Source organism: Arvicola amphibius, chromosome 1, assembly GCF_903992535.2.
Source record: "Arvicola amphibius chromosome 1, mArvAmp1.2, whole genome shotgun sequence".
Taxonomy (NCBI): Eukaryota; Metazoa; Chordata; class Mammalia; order Rodentia; family Cricetidae; genus Arvicola; species Arvicola amphibius.
In genome coordinates this window covers 172,974,571-172,993,103 of record NC_052047.1, presented here as the reverse complement: position 1 = coordinate 172,993,103, position 18,533 = coordinate 172,974,571, and the positions used below count along the sequence as shown (strand labels likewise).

Here is an 18,533-nt window from a genome sequence, read left to right as displayed (position 1 = left end):
AAAAAAACAAAGTTGAAAAGAGTCAGCAAGTTTGCTCAATAGGTAAAGGGGCTTCCTGTTAAAAAAATCCGTTGGAGCTGGGCGGTGGTGCCAGACACTGAATCTCAGCACTCTGGAGGCAGAGGCAGGTGGATCTCTGTGAGTTCAAGGCCAGCCTGGTCTACAAGAACTAGTTCCAGGACAGACTACAGAAAAACGCTGTCTCAAAAAAACCAATAATCCAAGAAAAAACAAACAAACAAACACGTTGGTGAGAGCTCTCTCTCTGGACTCACGTGCTAGGAGGCCAGAATGAATTCCCATAAACTGTCCTTTGACCTCCACACTCAGAGTGCACATGCACACACACAAAGTAAATAAAAATAAAATAGAAATAGTCTTATGTCTGTAATAGATGATTTTCTTATGTTCGTTTTCCTCCACAAAAGAGCCTGCAAGATGACCAAAATGGGTGTGATTTCTGTTTTACAAAAAAAATGAACTTGAGATTCCTAGAAATTAAGCGATAAGGTCTTATTAATTCTGAGAGGTGAAACTGGCCCTGGGGCCTCTCTTTATTCCACTTTGTGGCGTCACCTGTTAGTAAGATGAAAGGTGTCTTCTCCAGCATGGGTAGCTGGCAAGCTTTAAGGGTACATAACTGTTGCTTAAACAGACCTCCCCTGGAATAGACCCTAGTAAACTATGGTGAGGTCCGAGTCATAGGTATGAAGGTAGCTGCCATCAATTAAGAAATCCAAACTGTAAGTGAACAGTGTCTCCCAACACAGGCCTGTTCTAAGGCAGTTTTGTTGAGATGACATTTTCTGGGGCTTAGACAATGTCTCATTGGGTACCATGGTATATTATCCCTGGCTCTTTTAAAATACTTTTCTAGTTTTATGTGTGGGAGTATTTTGCCCACATGTATATGTGTGTATCACATGCATGTGCACAGAAGAGGGAATTGTCTCCTGGGACTGGCATTTCAGACAGTTGTCAACCACCATGTGGGTGCTGGGAACCAAATCAGACCCTCAGCAAGAACAGCAAGTGCTCCTAACTGCGGTACCGTCTTTTCAGGCCCTGTTCCCTGGCTTTGGATCACTCAAAGCCAGTGAACAATTGTCAAGTCATCCAAAAATGTCTTCTTCGTTTCTAAATGTATTTTTAAGGGTGAACATTGTGGCCTCTGGCTGAGAAACTCTAGTAAAAGGAAGACAGGCTTTCACACTGAAGGACACTCTGCAGTTACTAACAGTAGTAACATGAAAGCATGTTTGGCAATTAAAAGGCATTCAACATCACACTGCTCAGGTTTTTTAAAATAAAAAATATAAGAATAAATACATGGTGCCATTCTGTTTATGAAAGATTATAGAAAGTCTGGGAAGATAGTCAAATGTCAACATAGAATCTTAGGCGTGGATTAATAGCTTTAAATTTTATACTATTTGCTTTCTGATGTTTTCTATATGTTAAATATTAGACTGTGGGCTTTATTAAAAACTTGAATTACTGAAGACAGTAAGGTATCCTTAACAAAAACTCCTTGTTCGTCATGAGGAAAAGGTCTTCTCTAAGCAAGCGGAAGATCAGTCTGCTTTTCTTGGCTCTTGATTGCCAGGAGTCACTGTCTGGTTATTGCTTACCCTTTTCTGAAGAGCCAAGGGCAGGAGTTAGAATCGACAGACCCATCTCACTCTGGTGGCGTTTCCCAGAGAATGCCGTTTCTTGGGTAAGGGATACATAAAGTGATTTCCTGTTTTTTGGTTTTGTTTGTTTTGTTTTCTCGTTTCATTCTATTTTATTTAGACAGGATCTCAGGCTGCTGGTCCCAAACTCACTGTATAACCAACTGTGGCCTTGAACTCCCAATTCTGCCTCCCTATGGGATTGCAGTTGTATACCACCATGCTGGTTGATGTGGTTCCTGGATTAAATAAAATTCAGGCTTTGTGCATGCTAGGCTCCAGCAAATGAGCTACATTTCTAACCGTAGTCATGTGTATTTTAAATTTTACTTAATGAAGCACAAATACCTCTCTCACTTATTTAGAGATTGTATTTTTGATGGTTAGTAAGCTGTTCTGGTATCAGCTGCTAGCAGGAAGAGTCTAGAATTTCTAAATTGTGTGACTGGCCAACATCCTTTCCCAGAATTGCCTGGAGACAAGATACAGTTTCTCACAATTTAAGGACGTGACTTGAATGTCTCCAGAAGCCAGGCATTCAGAGGATGCTCAGTGAATATTTGATGGGGAGGAAGATGATACGATAACTGGAGGTCTTTTCTGGGTAATAGCCTCATTCATCCCCTGAGAAATAATGGCTGACAGCAAAGCACAGTCTCTTGTTCCTTTCTGGAAGAAAGGCTTTCTATCTGGCAGACTGACCAAGGCAGAGTGGAAGTTGTCAAGAAAACTCTGGGTCTCTTCTTGAATAGTTCATGTTGAATTTATCTCACCTCCTAATTTGTAAACGTTCTCTGTTCCTTTACCTTACTTCTGGCTTCCAATTGCCTGTGATCTTGGCCATTTTCTCTTTCCAAGTTCTTCGTCATATTTCTTTTACTCTTTCTTCTTTCCCTACTAACCACTACCACAATTGGCAGTTAGTTTACAGAGCACCTGGTCCTCTGAGGTGCAGAAAGTACCTTCTCTTAGTTTATTTTTATGACATCTGTGAGTTTTATAGAAAGGACAGTGAGATTAAAGAGGAGATTGTTAATGAACCGTCATCCTGGTAGCATGATGGTTTTTATTTTTCATACATTTTCTATCTTCAATAGTATTGGCAGACCCCATGGGTAACCATGAGTAGATACAGAAAGCTATTAGTCAATTCCATGGACATTTCAACTCAATAGGCACTCTGGGATAGCCTTTACTGATAACATGTTCATATATCACAGAAGACCGAGGGATGGGAATCTGCTCATCACCAAGACCATATAACTAGAATATGAGTTTGTTCGAGTGACCACCTCAATCTTGCTGGACTGTTTTTTTTTTTTTTTAACATGACATAGTTTTAAATTTGTTTTTAAATTTCTTTATTTAATTTTATGTGTATGTATGAGTACCTGCATGTATGTGTGTGTGTACCATGTTTGTGCCTGGTGCCTATGAAGCCATAAGATAAGGTCAGCTTTCCTGGTATTGGAGTCACAGACAGTTGTTATTCTGCATGTGAGTGCTAGGAACCGAACCCAGATCTGCTTCAGGAGCATCAGGTGCTCTTTAACCACGGAGCTATCTCTCCAGGCCCCTGAATGTTTTTATTTGTGATTTCATTTAACAACATGAATTCTTATAACTCATATTAAAAAGCCAAGCTAAAGTATAGTTTTGCATAGCCTTTCCCACATTGGCCAGTGTATATTATTTTTGTATAATATTTAGAACAATTCTGTTCATGTGGCAAAGTGTAGGGATAAAAGTGATGTTCTGAGAAGTCAAAGGAAAAAAATGCCCCTATATTTTCTTACTGTGGATAGTCTTTTACACACCACACAGATTTCTTTTGGGTTCATAGAGGTATGTGTGGGAGGGGAGGCCTATTTGCACTTCCTCTCAGATTGTTCTAGAACCCAACCTTAGGACTGACTAGCTAAGTAGTAAAGGTTGCTACACACAGTTGTTTTCACATAGCTGAAGTTGGAAGGTGGTGGCTCATGCCTTTAATCCCAGCACTTAGTAGGCAGAGGCAGGCAGATCCCTGTGAGTTTGCTGCCAGCCTGGGCTACAGAGTGAGTTCCAGGACAGCCAAGACTAGTTGTTAATTGTTTCACAGGATTATGAGGATGCTTGTAATCCGATGTTCTTCCATATAAGTAGGAAAACATTAGAGAGAAAGCCACTCTGTCAGCATTTATCAGATTTAAGGTTCCATCAATTTTAAGCAAATGTGGAAAACTGCATCTTGGGCTTGAGCTGTGATAACTTTTATTATCTATGGGTGATGACGTTCTGAAGTTTTCAAAATTCTTTGAATTATTTATACAATTAAACCCAGGAAATGGATATAATCTCCACATTTTAGGTGAAAGTTGGGGCTGCAGAGATGGGTCAATGATTGGAGCATGTACTCTTGCAAAGGACCCAATTTGGTTTCCAGTGCCCATGTAGGATAGCTCTCAACCACTTGTAAGTTTAGCTATAATAGATCAGATGCCATATCTAGGGGCCCCTCCCCCAACTCTCTTGGCTTGTCTAGCCAGCCAGCAGGGGACCTTCCTGCAGGTAGGCTTCCCCCAAACCCAACCCCATCAACCAGACCCTCCAAGCTATGAGCCCCACCCTACCCCCAAACTCACCTATCCTCCTGCAACCTCAGTGGAACTCTGAAACACAGAGTTATATCCAATATATTATACTATATCCAATACTGAAGGGACTTAAGAGCCTGCTACAATACTGAGGGGACGAAGAGCTTGCTACAATACTGAGGGGACGAAGAGCTTGCTACAATACTGAGGGGATCAAAAGCTTGCTAAAATACTGAGGGGATCAAAAGAGAGGACCAACGGAGTGAACTAGGAGAGAAGACCAAGAAAGCAGTCTTAGAGAGACCTCAGAGACTTCCTGAGACATTGACAGTACAGAGCAGACCAAGATAAATTCCCAAACATTCAGACAGCCATTGCAAGGATTGGAACAAGGTGCAAAGACACTGCCGGTTTCATTTGAAGGAAGAGATGGGTAGGCGCTAATGCAACATCTAACAATCTAAAAAGCAGCATGGTAACACCAGAACTCAGTGGTCTCACAGCAGGAAGACTTGATCATCCTAACCCAGAATAAGCAGAAGAAAACAACTTTAAACATTGTGAAAATTATGGAGACCTTTAAAGAGCAAATGAAAAACTCCCTTAAGGAAATGGAGAAAAAGACAAACAAAAAATGGAAGAAATTAGTAAATCCTTCAAAGAAGCCCAAGAATACAAAGAAAAAAACAAACAGGTGAAGCAAACAGTTCAAGACCTGAAGACTGAAATAGAGGCAATAAAGAAAACACAAACCAAGGGAATTCTGGATATGGAAAATCTGGGTAAATGAACAGGAGCTACAGAGACAAGTATAACCAACAGAATTCAAGAGATAGAAGAAAGAATCTCAGGCACTGAGGATACAATAGAGGAAATAGACTCATTGATGAAAGAAAACAGCAAATCAAACAAATTCTTAATACAAAACATCCAGGAAATCTTGGACACCATGAAAAGACCAAACCTAAGAATAATAGGGGTAGAAGAAGGAGAAGAATTTCAGCTCAAAGGTCCAGAAAATATATTCAACAAAATTAGAGAAAAAACTTTCCCAAACTAAATAAGGATATTCCTATGAAGGTACAAGAATCTTACAGAACACTAAATAGACTGGATCAAAAAAATTCCCTTGCCATATAATAATCAAAACACAAAACATACAGAATAAAGAAAAAATATTGAGAGCTGCAAAGGAAAAAGGTCAAGTAACATATAAAGGTAAACCTATCAGAATTACACCTGACTTCTCAGTGGAAACCATGAAAGCCAGAAGGTCTTGGATAGATGTGCTGCAGATACTAAGAGACCATGGATACAAGCCCAGACTACTATACCCAGCAAAGTTTTCTTTCACCATCAATGGAGAAAACAAGATATTCCATGACAAAAACAGATTTAAACAATATGTATCCACAAACCCAGCCTTACAGAAAGTACTAGAAGGAAATCCTCAACCCAAGGAAGCCAACCACCCCCACAATAGCACAGACATCTGATAATCCTCCACCAACACAACTCAAAGAAGGGAAACACACAAACACTACCACCAAAAAATGACCGGAGTTAACAACCACTGGTCATTAATATCGCTTAATATCAATGGGCTCAATTAACCTATAAAAAGACACAGGCTAAGAGAATGGATACAAAGACAGGATCCAACCTTCTGTTGTATACAAGAAACACACCTCAACCTTAAAGACAGACACTACCTCAGAGTAAAGAGTTGGGAAAAGGTATTCCAATCAAATGGGCCTAAGAAACAAGCAGGTGTAGCTATCCTAATATCTAACATATAGATTTCAAACTAAAATCAATCAGAAGAGATAGAGAAGGACACTTTATACTCATAAAAGGAACAATCCATCAAGATGTAGTCTCAATCCTGAACATCTATGCCCTTAATACAAGATTACCCACATATGTAAAAGAAACCTTACTAAAACTTAAATCGTACCTCAAACCCCACACACTAATAGTAGGAGACTTCAACATTCCATTCTCACTAATGGACAGGTCAACCAGACAGAAACTTAACAGAGAAATAAGAGAACTAACATATGTCATAAATTAAATGAACTTAACAGACATCTATAGAGCATTCCACCAAAACACAAAAGAATATACCTTCTTCTCAGCACTTCATGGAACCTTCTCTAAATTTGGTCACATACTCGGTAACAAAGCAAACCTCCACAGATACAAAAAAATTGGAGTAACCCCCTTGTCTTATCAGATTACCATGGATTAATGTTAGAATTTAACAACAATACTACTCTCAGAAGGCCTATAAACTCATGGAAATTGAACAGTGAACTACTGAACCACCCCTGGGTCAAGGAAGAAATAAAGAAATAAATTAAAGACTTCCTAGAACTCACGAAAATGAAGGCATAACATACCCAAACCTATGAGACACTATGAAAGCAGTGATAAGAGGAAAGTTCATAGCATTAAGTGCCCACATAAAGAAAGTGGAGAAAAGCTCACATTACAGACTTAACAGCACACCTGAAAGCTCTAGAAGCAGGCATACCCAGAAGGAGTAGAAGAAAGGAATTAATCAAATTTAGGGTTGAAATCAACAAAATAGAAACAAAGAAAAGAATAAAACAATAAAAAGAATCAATGAAACAAAGATCTGGTTCTTTGAGAAAATCAACAAGATAGAAAAACCCTTTTCCAAACTAATCAAAAGGCAGAGAGAGAACATCCGAATTAACAAAATCAGAAATGAAAAGGGGTATATAACAACAGACACTGAGAAAATTCACAGAACCATTAGGTCATACTACAAAAACCCGTACTCTACAAAATTAGAAAATGTAAAGTAAATGAACAATTTTCTAGGTAGATACCATATACCAAAATTAAATTAAGACCAGGTGAGCAATTTAAACAAACCTATAAACTGCAAGGAAATAGAAGCTGTCATTAGAAACTCCCCAAAAAAAAAAAAAAAAGCCCAGATCCGGATGATTTTAGTGCAGAATTCTACCAGAACTTCCAGGAAGAGCTAATACCTATGCTCCTCAAAGTGTTCCACATAATAGAAGCAGAAGGAACATTGCCAAAATCTTTCTATGAGGCTACAGTTACTCTTATACCAAAACCACACAAATACCCAACCAAGAAAGAGAATTACAGACTAATCTCATTTATGAACATGGATGTGAAAAATACTCAATAAAATACTGGCAAACTGAATCCAAGAACATACCAAAAAATCATCTAACATGATAAAGTCAGCTTCATCCCAAAGATGCAGGGCTAGTTCAACATACGAAATCTATCAATGTAATCCTTCATTATATAAATAAACTGAAAGGGGAAAAACCTTATGATCATTTCATTAGATGATGAAAAATCATTCGACAAAATCCAAAGCCTTTTATGATAAAGGTTTTGGAGAGATCAGGGGTCCAAGGAACATACCTAAATATAATAAAAGCAATATACAGCAAGCCAACAGCCAATATCAAATTAAATGGAGAGAAACTCAAAACGATTCCACTAAAACCAGGAACAAGACAAGGCTGTCCACTCTCTCCATATCTCTTCAACATATTTGTTTTGAAGTTTTGGCTATAGCAATAAGACAACAAAAGGAGATCAAGGGGATTCGAATTGGAAAGGAAGAACTCAAAGTTTCATTATTTGCAGATGTTATGATTGTATATATAAGTGATCCCAAAAACTCTACAGAAAACTTCTACAGCTGATAAACACCTTCAGTGATTTGGTAGGATATAAGTTCAACTCAAAAAAATCAGTAGCCCTCCTATATACAAATTATAAAGAAGCTGAGAGGGAAATCAGAGAAACAGCACCTTTCACAATAGCTACAAATAGCATAAAATAACATGAAATCTTGGGGTAACACTAACCAAAGAAGTGAAAGACCTATTTGATAAAACTTTAAGTCATTAAAGAAAGAAATTGAAGACTATCTCAGAAAATGGAAAGATCTCCCATGCTCTTGGATGGGTAGGATCAACATAGTAAAAATGCCAATCCTACCAAAAGCAGTCTATACATTCGGTGCAATACCCATTAAAATCCCAACACAATTCTTCACAGGCCTTGAAAGAACAATAATCAACTTCATATGGAAAAACAAAAAGCCCAGGATAGCCAAATCAATCCTGTACAGTAAAGGAACTTCTGGAAACATCACCGTTCCTGACTTCAAGCTCTATTACAGAGTTACAGTAATGAAAACATCTTGGTACTGGCATAAAAACAAAGAGGTTGACCAATTGAACTTAAGACCCAGATTATTTCATACACCTATAAACACCTGATTTTTGACAAAGAAGCTAAGATTATACAATGGAAAAAAGAAAGCATCCTCAACAAATGGTGCTGGCATAACTGGATGTCAACCTGTAGAAGAATGAAAATAGATCCATATCTATCTGCATGCACAAAACTCAAGTCCAAATAAATTGAAGACCTCAATATAAATCCAACCACACTGAACTTAATAGAAGAGAAAGTGGAAAGTAGTCTTTAATGAATGGCACAGGAGACAGCTTCCTAAATATAACCCAGCGGCACAGACACTGAGATCAACAACAAATAAATGGGACCTTCTGAAATTGAGAAGCTTCTGTAAAGCAAAAGACACCATCAATAAGAAAAAAGGCAGCCTACTGAATGGGAAAAGATCTTCTCCAGGCCCACATTGTACTGAGGAATTATCTCCAATATATATAAAGAACTCAAGAAATTAGACATCAAAATTCTAAATAACCCAATTGAAAAAATGGGGTACAAAACTAAACAGAGAATTCTCAACAAAAAAGCCATCAAATGGCCAAAAGATACTTAAGGAAATATTCAATATTAGCCATAAGGGAAATGCAAATTAAAACAACTCTGAGATACCATCTTACATCTGTCAGAATGGCTAAGATCAAAAACACCAATGATAGCTTATGCTGGAGAGGATGTGGAATAACGGGAACACTCATCCATTGCTGATGGGAATGCAAACTTGTACAACCACTTTGGAAATCAGTATGGCATTTTCTCAGAAAGTTGGGAATCAACCTACCTCAGGATCCAGCAATACCACTCTTTGGCATATACCCAAAAGATGCTCAATCATACTACAAACTATGTTTATAACAGCATTATTTGTAATAGCCAGAAACTGGAAACAACCTAGATGCCCCTCAACCGAAGAATGGATAAATAAAATGTGGCACATTTACGCATTAGAGTACTATTCAGCCGTAAAAAGCAATGATATCTTGAATTTTGCAAGCAAGCAAATGGATGGAATTAGAAAACACTATCCTGAGTAAGGTACCCAGACCTGAAAAGATGAATATGGTATGTATTCACTCATAAGTGGGTACTTGCTTTAAACAAAGGATATTGAGCCTATAGTTTATGATCCTAGAGAAGCTAAGTAATAAGATGAACCCTAAGGAAAAAATATATAAATCCATCTGGAAAGTGGAAACAGGCAAGGTCGCCTGACAAAATTTGGAGTATGGCGGTGGGGGAAGAAAGGAGAGTGGAGAGGAGGAGGAGGGAACAGAAAACAAAACACCCAAAAACCATATCTAGTCCTCACATTCTCCTCTTATCGCTTCCCCAGTACGTCCAGTTCTTAACCCTTTCTGTTAAGTTTGCTTGTAATTTCCTCATCTAGTCTCCGTCATTGCTTGTCTAGGTCTAGAATGTTCCTCAACTTTCTACACTGTTTCCCTCTTTCAGTTTGCTGTCTACCCAATGCCCATGCCAGTGCTTTAAAACACATAAAGCTAAGTCAAATTCTTTCCCAATTCCAGATCTTTATATCAATAAATTCAGATTCTTCAGTAGGGCTTATGTTCTCCAACTGTGCTGCTTTTAACCATCTTCTCTCTTTTCCCCTTCTGGATTTTCTTCCTGTCTTTCAAACATGTCAAACATCAAATTTGTTTTAATTTTAAGAATTTTGTACTTGCAATTTGTTGCCTTTACCTTTAATAACCTTGTTTGGTGTCTGACTCTCTTGACTGAATTTTTCATCCAAATATCAGACCATAGTTTGTAGTAGAAGGAGCTGTGGGCTTCTGTTGTGTTGAGGTGGCGGGCTGCTTTCTGCCACCCTGCTAGCTTTACCTGAGCAGGCCTGCTTTTTGTCCCACCCGGCTCCTGCACTGCTAGTTTAGCCCCGGAAAAAACAACACACAAACTGTATTTATTTAAACACTGCTTGGCCCATTAGTTTCAGCCTCTTATTGGCTAACTCTCACATCTTGATTAACCCATTTTTAATAATCTGTGTAGCACCACGAGGTGGTGGCTTACCGGGAAAGATTTAGCATGTCTGACCTGGCGGCTGGCTTCATGGCATTTGCCTGAGGCATCTGCCTCACTGCCTTCTTCCTCCCAGCATTCTGTTCTGTCTACTCTGCCTACCTAATTTTCTGTCCTATTAAAGGGCCAAAGCAGTTTCTTTATTAACCAATGAAAATAACACATAAAAAGATGACCCTCCTCCATGAATAGTTTACTTTCCCGGACAGCATGTTCTTAAAACAACCAAATTCAAGTGACACTCTCTTCACACAACCTATTCCTCCTTGCTTTTCGGTTTCCAAGTTATTTATTTCATCTTTTGTATTTGTGTCCTATGGGAACGGAGAATACCTTGATGTATTTCTATCCTCTGAAGCAGTATTCAGGACATATTAATGAAATTAGTTAATTAATAAATTATATCTCTGTGAACTTTAGCACCCCATACAATAATGAGATTAAATAAATGTTTAGCCAGATCATTTTCATCAAAGAATGATCTAACTTTTGGCTGGCTTGTGCACATACTCTATTATGTAAACTCTACACAGGTGAATTTCTGGATCCAGTTCGAGTTTAGAAGATGAGGAACTTACCTAATTTCATAATTATTAAGTTGCTTGATTGCATTCTTGGCTTCCTGCTTATTTGAGAATGTTACAAATGCATAGCCTCTATTGTTGCCATTAAAATCCATCATCATTCTCATTTCATAAATTTTACCAATCTGTAATGAATAGAAACAGAACACTTCTATTTACATATTTATACTTTCAAGCGTACGTGCATGCGTGTGTGCACACACACATATGCACACATGCACACACAGGCACACACAAGATGCTTGCTGAACTGCCTCCTGCCGTGTTTGGCATTTGTAACCATGGGAATGGTTTGCATACTTTTATAGTGGATTTAGATTAATTATCTGACTCATGGGAAAAGCCAAGTTAAATAATGAAAATAAGGACAAATGGCATTTCAGCCTCCACTAACGAAATGTGCTTTTGCCTGAGCAAATGACCTTTTGTCATACAACTATCTGGAGATTTATGTAGCGTCTTGGGGAGCCAAAAGTGCATTTGTCATCAGAAGTACAGCTTCTTGTTAGATTCACCCACGCCTTCTGGGTTGTCTTCCAATGTCTCTGTGGATTGACATTTACTTGGCTGTAAGTCTGTCAGTGACATGTAAAACAGGAAACAAGGGTACTCATTTGGGACCTTGCTAAACTAACTTCCTGGCTATCTTTTCCCACTGCCATGATGTCAGAATGAATATAGTGAGTCTCTTAGGGACGTTTCTTATTTTAGCAGTTTCTAGCTTGAAAATGAATGCAATCCTCAATACAACTGACAGAGGATCAGAACTTCACAGCAAAGAAGTCTCTGCTTCCCATCTGTCTGTCTGTCACTCTTCTGCTTGTCCTTATTGTCCTTCTCCTGTACCCCAACTATCTTGAACTAATCCAGGCTAAGCAGCTTACTATCCCTAGCTTTCATAAGCAGGGTGGTCCAAATACATACACTAGCTACGTGGGGAGCGATGCCAGTAAGCCTGCATGTACTTCAGCTCTTGACGGCGCTCTGCTTAGCCTCACTCCACTCCAAAGAACTCACCAAGGAGCATCTATTTCTTCTTGGTGGAAGAGAGAACATTTTTTCCTGTTTCATATGTCATCCATTCTCATTTTCATGTTAAGAATTAGGAAAATGTACAGGATTTTTCTTATGCTATCTGAGATTCACTGTATAAAATCAGTGGCTCCGAACCAGAGGCTGCACATGGTGGCAATTAATTTTTGCCATTTAGGGGAAGAGCCAAATTCTCATGCTCAATGTGCTTTCTGGAAAAATACACCTGGCAACGTATTAAAATTAACTTTAAGATTGTATTTTTCTATAATTTTGAGTTTAGTATTAAAATGCCATATGGAACTAGGAAAATATTTTCTTTAGTAATCATATAGGGACATTGAGTAACCATGTTTTTAATCTGTTCATTATATTAAGATAATCAATTCTACTTGCAGAAGAAAATTTTACTTGAATCAATATGTATAATACACAAACTTAAGCCAGGCAAGCATACATAATTTCTTACATGAAATGCTGCACTTTATAAGTCATATTAAGATGTCAAGTTGGAGCAGTATCTTATGTTTGATGGATTGCTCCACTGTTCTGTAATGTTAGATACTTGGGATTTGCAGTGATTCAGCTGCTAGGAGAGAAACGGGGGAAGGGATATGAATTTGAGAACTGTCAGCAATAGTCATTCAAGTTATCCGTTCAACAAGACGAGGATCTGGACAAAGGCACTAGTAAGGAGACAGCCATTAGATGATGGGAAGATTTTCTTTCTTTCTTTTTTTAATTGATTTTATTGAGCTGTACGATTTTCTAGGCTCCCTTCCCAACCTCTCCCCTCCCCATCAACCCTCTCCCATGGTCCCCATGCTCCCAGTTTACTCAGGAGATCTTGTCATTTTAATGCTGTCCATAGCTGATGTGAGGGATGTGGGAGAGAATCATCAAACTGGGCACTGGGCAGATGGCACAATGGGTGACGTGCTTGCTCTGTAAGTACGAGGACCTATGCAAATCCAGATGCAACAGCACACATCTGTAATCCCAGAGCTTCTACACTGAGCTGGGAAGCTGAGACAGGAGAATCTGGAAGCTCATGCACTAGGTAGACTTGTATATGCACTAGTAAACAATTAAAGACCCTGACTCAAACAAAATATAAGGTAAAGACAGACATTGATGCTGTCTTCTGACAACCACACATGTGTTGTGTTGCTTTCATCGACACACACAAAAACATAATCACACACATTATATACTTACGTTTTACAGAGAGATTTTTTTTAAATATTGAAAAACAGTTAAAGCTAACTAAAGAGAATACTATTTTTCACCTGAAAGAAGAAATTAAATTTGGACTTACTTTTTCACACAATGGAATGAGTTCATCCTCAAAAAGGTCCCGGGGAAGTTTTCCAATAAAAATCTCACAGCCCCTTTCTGGGGGTGCAGCATCCCAGCCCGGTGGAGGACCTCCATATTTTCTTTGTCCATTTTCCTGTGTGTCCAGGGAGGATGGTGTATGAGGGAGAGAAGAAAACATCAAAATCTTTAACTTGTTTTCCTTATCTTATTTTTTTTTAGAAAAACATTTTAGTTAAGGATTATTTTAGGAAATATTTGTCATTGTCGAGTAACAGTAGTTGACGAAGAAGATAAAAATTAAAGACTTGTCTATGCCTATGCGAATCTTAACACTTCTCTGTCTCAAAGACTTGCTCAAGATAAACATTATTGACACCTATAAAGAGCTGAGCAGCCCACAAAGGTATTCGCGGATGTCTTTACACAATTTCTCATAAGTTCCAATGTTTTAGAGTGAGAGGCTGTGCCCTAACACAGCGGAGTGGTTCAGAACCCACTACAGGTCTGGGCAAAGAGACAAAGGCTTTGTATTGTTTTTTTTTTGCTTTAAGAAATTATTTTGGTTATTTTGTTTTACTGTAGTAAAATAGCTTAGTCCCAGTTTCTGAACAGTTGAGGAGACAGGTCGTCCTGCTGTTGTATGAATGTCAGAAAGGAGGTCATCAAGGGTTCTGACTGTCACTGCGATCTGGGCTCTGATTTAGCCCCATGGTTGTGTGGAGCAGCCGCACGCTTAGAACTGGAGCATTTCGATTCCCTTAGTTACTCACTAGTTACAGAACTTTAGGCAAATAACCTCTCAGCCCTCAGTTTTCTCATGTTCAAAGTGGGGTAACAGTAGCCTTTCCCAGAGGGTAACCTGCATCAACTAGGCAAGGTTGGCCCTTGGCCCTTAGCCTGTCATCAATACTCAGCTGTTATTAATTCCTTTCTTCTCTCTCCTAATCCAAACAATAGAAAGACCATCTAAACAGAGATGCAAGCTAGTTAATTCGGGGGATAACTGTTGCTGAAAGATTTCAGCCTCTTTCCAAAGATGGCAGTATTTGTAAGATGTTTCCTAATGCCGCCTCTTTAAGTGGGGAGCAACGATGTTCTCAGTCCAAGGAGCACTGGCTTTTATATTTCTCTCAGACCTAATAGATGTTCTTATTTTTGTTTTGTTTTGAGAGGAATGACACTGGCATTTTCCTCCAGTGCCAACTATCCAAAGTATGGGCACAGTCTGGCACCGCTGAGCTGCTGAAGCTGATTCGTTGGAGGACAATGAAGAAGCTACAGCGCCCTTCAGCACGGTTGGCTCTCCAGACCATCGCGTTTCCTTAAAGGACTCAGATGTTGGCATTCTTTGCAAAAGTCACCGTTAATAGATTAGATCGTTTTGTGCCAGGATGTATAGTGTTGTGTAACAAACGTAATCTATGGAGTGGAAAGAAAAATGCCCCAATGGATCGCTCCCCTCATCCTCAAAAGTAATTACTGGCAGAAGCTTTAATCTGCCTTTCCAAATGTTTTCTGTGTATACTTTTGAAAGATGTGTTTCAGTTTAAAGACTGTTTGGTGAGGTGCCTGCTTATTGTTTACAATGAAAATAAAGCAGCTTGTAATATCACTTCTAGGCTCTCGCTATACCAACTTCAGTTCTCAATATTTATTTATTTTTTTATTTATTCTTTAAAATGATTTATTTATTTTTGTTTCATGAGAAATAGTGTTTTGCCTGCATGAATGCATTTATTAGGGTGTGGGTACCTCAGAAATGAAGTTCCAGACAGTTATGAGCTGCCATGTTGGTGCTGGGAATTAAAGCTGGGTCCTCTGGAAGAGGACCCCATGGTCTTAACCACTAAGCCATTTTGTTAGCGTTTGATCTAACACTCTTTGCATCAAGTCTTTGAAAGATGTCTGTAGTCAGAGTCATCTTTTTATTCGGAGTTAATTTATATGATGTTGCTTTAAATAATAAGATGAAAGGATGTATTGTCTTGGTTACTTTTTGCTTCAAGCCATTGGGCACGTTTCATCTTACTAAATCTTTCGAATTTCGCTTACAGAGTGCTTGTAATTTCTTACCCTATACTCTTAAAGGATTATCTAGCAGCAAAACTTTAATATTACTAACAAATCTGATAAATGACATACTTCATCTTAGTTAAACAACAATAAAAATCTCCCCCCCCCAAGAAATTGGTATCTGTATCTTCACTGAGAGTTTTCTAAACATGTCTATTTAATATTTGTGATGATGCCCAAAGCTTTATTTTCTGGTGTTCTAACTAATACATGGATATCAGCTCCTGCATGCACATAGTGTCCTACACACAGAGCAGGGTCATGGTGCAGGAGCTATTGCTGTCCCAGAAGACACAAGGTCCGGGAGCAGCTTCCCAAGGTCACAAAGTTGTTAAATAGAGAAGCCAGGGTTTGAACACAGGAAGTCAGCCACGGTTCACCACCTTAATTCCTATATATTATGGCCTTGATTTTGGAAAGCCTAGGGCCTTATGATCAATACAGTTGTTACACTCAGCAAATAAAAATGTTTTTCCTGCCATTAATCAGGAAGTGCCCTTCCTCACTTAAAACTCTTTCCAATATCACACAAAATTTTGGGGAGAACATAGCTCACATTAATTTATACAGAGGGGTGTATTATTAGTTCTGGTCACCATTTCCTCCCTAGGCCAAATCTTTCCATTTGGGTGATGACTATCCTTCCTACATTCTTTCCTGTATATCTCAGATATTTATAATACCTAACTGATTGTTAGAATACACAGAATAAATTTGGCCAATATTTTTACCCCTCAGATTAAGGGAATCAAACTCATATTCTATAATGGTGAAGTGGCTCTTCTGGGGTTGTTGATTACATGAGTTTCCTTTGAATTGAAAACAAATAAGCAATGAGCAGAGTGACCTTTCTAAGTCTCATTTCTATTGTCTTGATTACCGTAGTTGCTAAAAATAATAATGTGTATGTTATGGGTATGAGCGCTCCATTGCTTACATGCTTTAGAAGCTTGTTAATTGTGTTTTTGTGGTTTCTATAAACACATGAGAAGTACCCAATAATAGCCTTGGGGTTTGCAGAGTCCAACCAGTTTAGAGATGGCCTGAAGTTCACGCAATGGGGAACACTTGCCCTGGGAACTACCCAGTACGCCTGGAATGCAGCAGTAGGAGAAGCCCAGAGCAATTTGAGGCAGGCACTAGCATTAGTCACAGGGTCAGAATAGCTGTACATTGCTCTGAAAGGACAGTGGACTGGTATTTCAGGCCCTGTTTTTATAGCTGAGGAGTTTAAAATAGGTAAAGCCAGACTAAAACTGTGCCTTTCTCTTCTGGCTGGTATCCTCAGGGCCTCCTTCTCCTCAGCAACCCAAATATATTAATAGTTTAAGAAACAGATTCGAAATACTTCAGAGGATTTTTTTTTAATTTGAGAGGATTTTTTATCAAACTCTGCGAACTTTTGCCTTTCTTTACAATTAGGTTATCCCAACGTTTTCTGTTTCTGCACCCACATAAATAGGTGGAAAACTTTGAACTGTCTAATTAAAATTTGAGTACTCAATTCTAGTTATGAATACTGTTTCTTTTTTAAGTATTGCATGCTGAGGCTGCCTAAGAACTTAGCTTATGTCAAGAGTGTTCAGAATTTCCTCCTCCACAGATATTTCAAGTTCTTCATGATGAAATTATGGCTAGCATCTTGACCTCGGCTAAAACTAGGTAACTTTGTTTAGTAGGTCATCCTGCACAATAAATCTAAGAATTAATGCTGAAAATAAGCTGCTTATTTTGTCCACTGTGCATCAGAGCCTACTGTACTGGGAAAGTCTACCTTCTGGGGGATTTGGAAATGTCAGCTCTTTGCTTTTCTAGCTTTCCTTGCAGCTTAGATGGCTGTAATTTTTAGTAGTAATAAATCTGAGTTCTGGCACAAAATTTGTAACAGTTAAAACTTGAATATTGAGCACTGGGTGATTGTGGGTATGTTTTCTTGTCATAAATCTGTGAGGTGCTTTTGGATTTCATTCATATACGTTTTCCTATAACCTGGTTCCCAAATCCAAACTTTCATCAGCATCTAGGTATGGAACCTTGTGAAATTTGAATACAGGTACATATGAGAAAAACATATTATGTATATATACACATATTACATATATGTGTGTGTACATATAATATACATATAATATGATACATATATTGAGTTCACTTAGCCGTGCTCATATATATGTATGTAAAAATAATGAAGAATAGATCATAAATTTGGGAGAGAGCTGCTCTTTGAGACATGGGAGAATTTGCAAGAGGAGAGGGAAGGGTAGAAATGATGTCAATACAGTACTCAATTATGAAATTTTCAAAAAATTTTAAGTTAAAAATACAAATTTTTATAGACGTAACTTTTTCAACATAAGGTTTTCTGTTTGATTAGCCAGAGTTGTCTCCTGTTATTTATACATAAAAGTAACAGCAACAAAGCAACACTTCACTATCATGGAGTCAGGTATTATGTAAGTCTTTGAATACAATAACTCACACAGTCTTCCTCATGTGTGAATGAGGGACCACAGGCACAGAAGGCCCCTAAATTCATGCACATAGCATTAATGGCAGAGACTCAGTGAGCCCTAAGACCATGCTTTTGGTTACAACATTGGTTCTGATGGTTCATACATTATTAGCCCATATTCTCATTTTATGGGGAAAAACAGGTTCATAGACATTACATAAATTGTCTAAAATTCCAGCAGTTTAGATAAATGCAGGAAACACTATACTGAAGGTCCCATGTTTCTCAACTGAGTGAGCTTTATGGCATATTTGTTTTTGAAAACGTTCTTCACATGTTCTTTTCAGGTTAATCAGCCTTTTGCTCTCTATGCTGCTATGACTACTTCCCCCCGCCCCAACTTCAGCAAATAGGTAGACCAGATGGTATCTCCCTGGGTGTGAGCCCATTTAAAAACAAAGAAATCGTTAATAAATGACCCTTCACCCAGTCACTATTCATTTCA

The 18,533-nt window shown here is 38.4% G+C and overlaps 1 protein-coding gene across 5 annotated transcripts in view; it reads right to left on the bottom strand.

Annotated features, from left to right (window-relative positions):
* A1cf (APOBEC1 complementation factor) overlaps window positions 1–18,533 on the bottom strand; it is a 78,797-nt gene that overhangs the window by 27,491 nt on the left and 32,773 nt on the right. For all 5 annotated transcript variants that reach the window (XR_005286878.1, XM_038342669.1, XM_038342641.1 and 2 more), the window contains 2 exons: window positions 13,502–13,636; window positions 11,146–11,276 (listed from right to left, as the gene is read on the bottom strand). Coding sequence is in view for 4 of the 5 variants with exons in the window: in XM_038342641.1 (XP_038198569.1) it covers window positions 11,146–11,276; window positions 13,502–13,636 (266 nt within the window). In the remaining variant the exon portion in view is untranslated. The remainder of the gene's footprint in view (window positions 1–11,145; window positions 11,277–13,501; window positions 13,637–18,533) is intronic.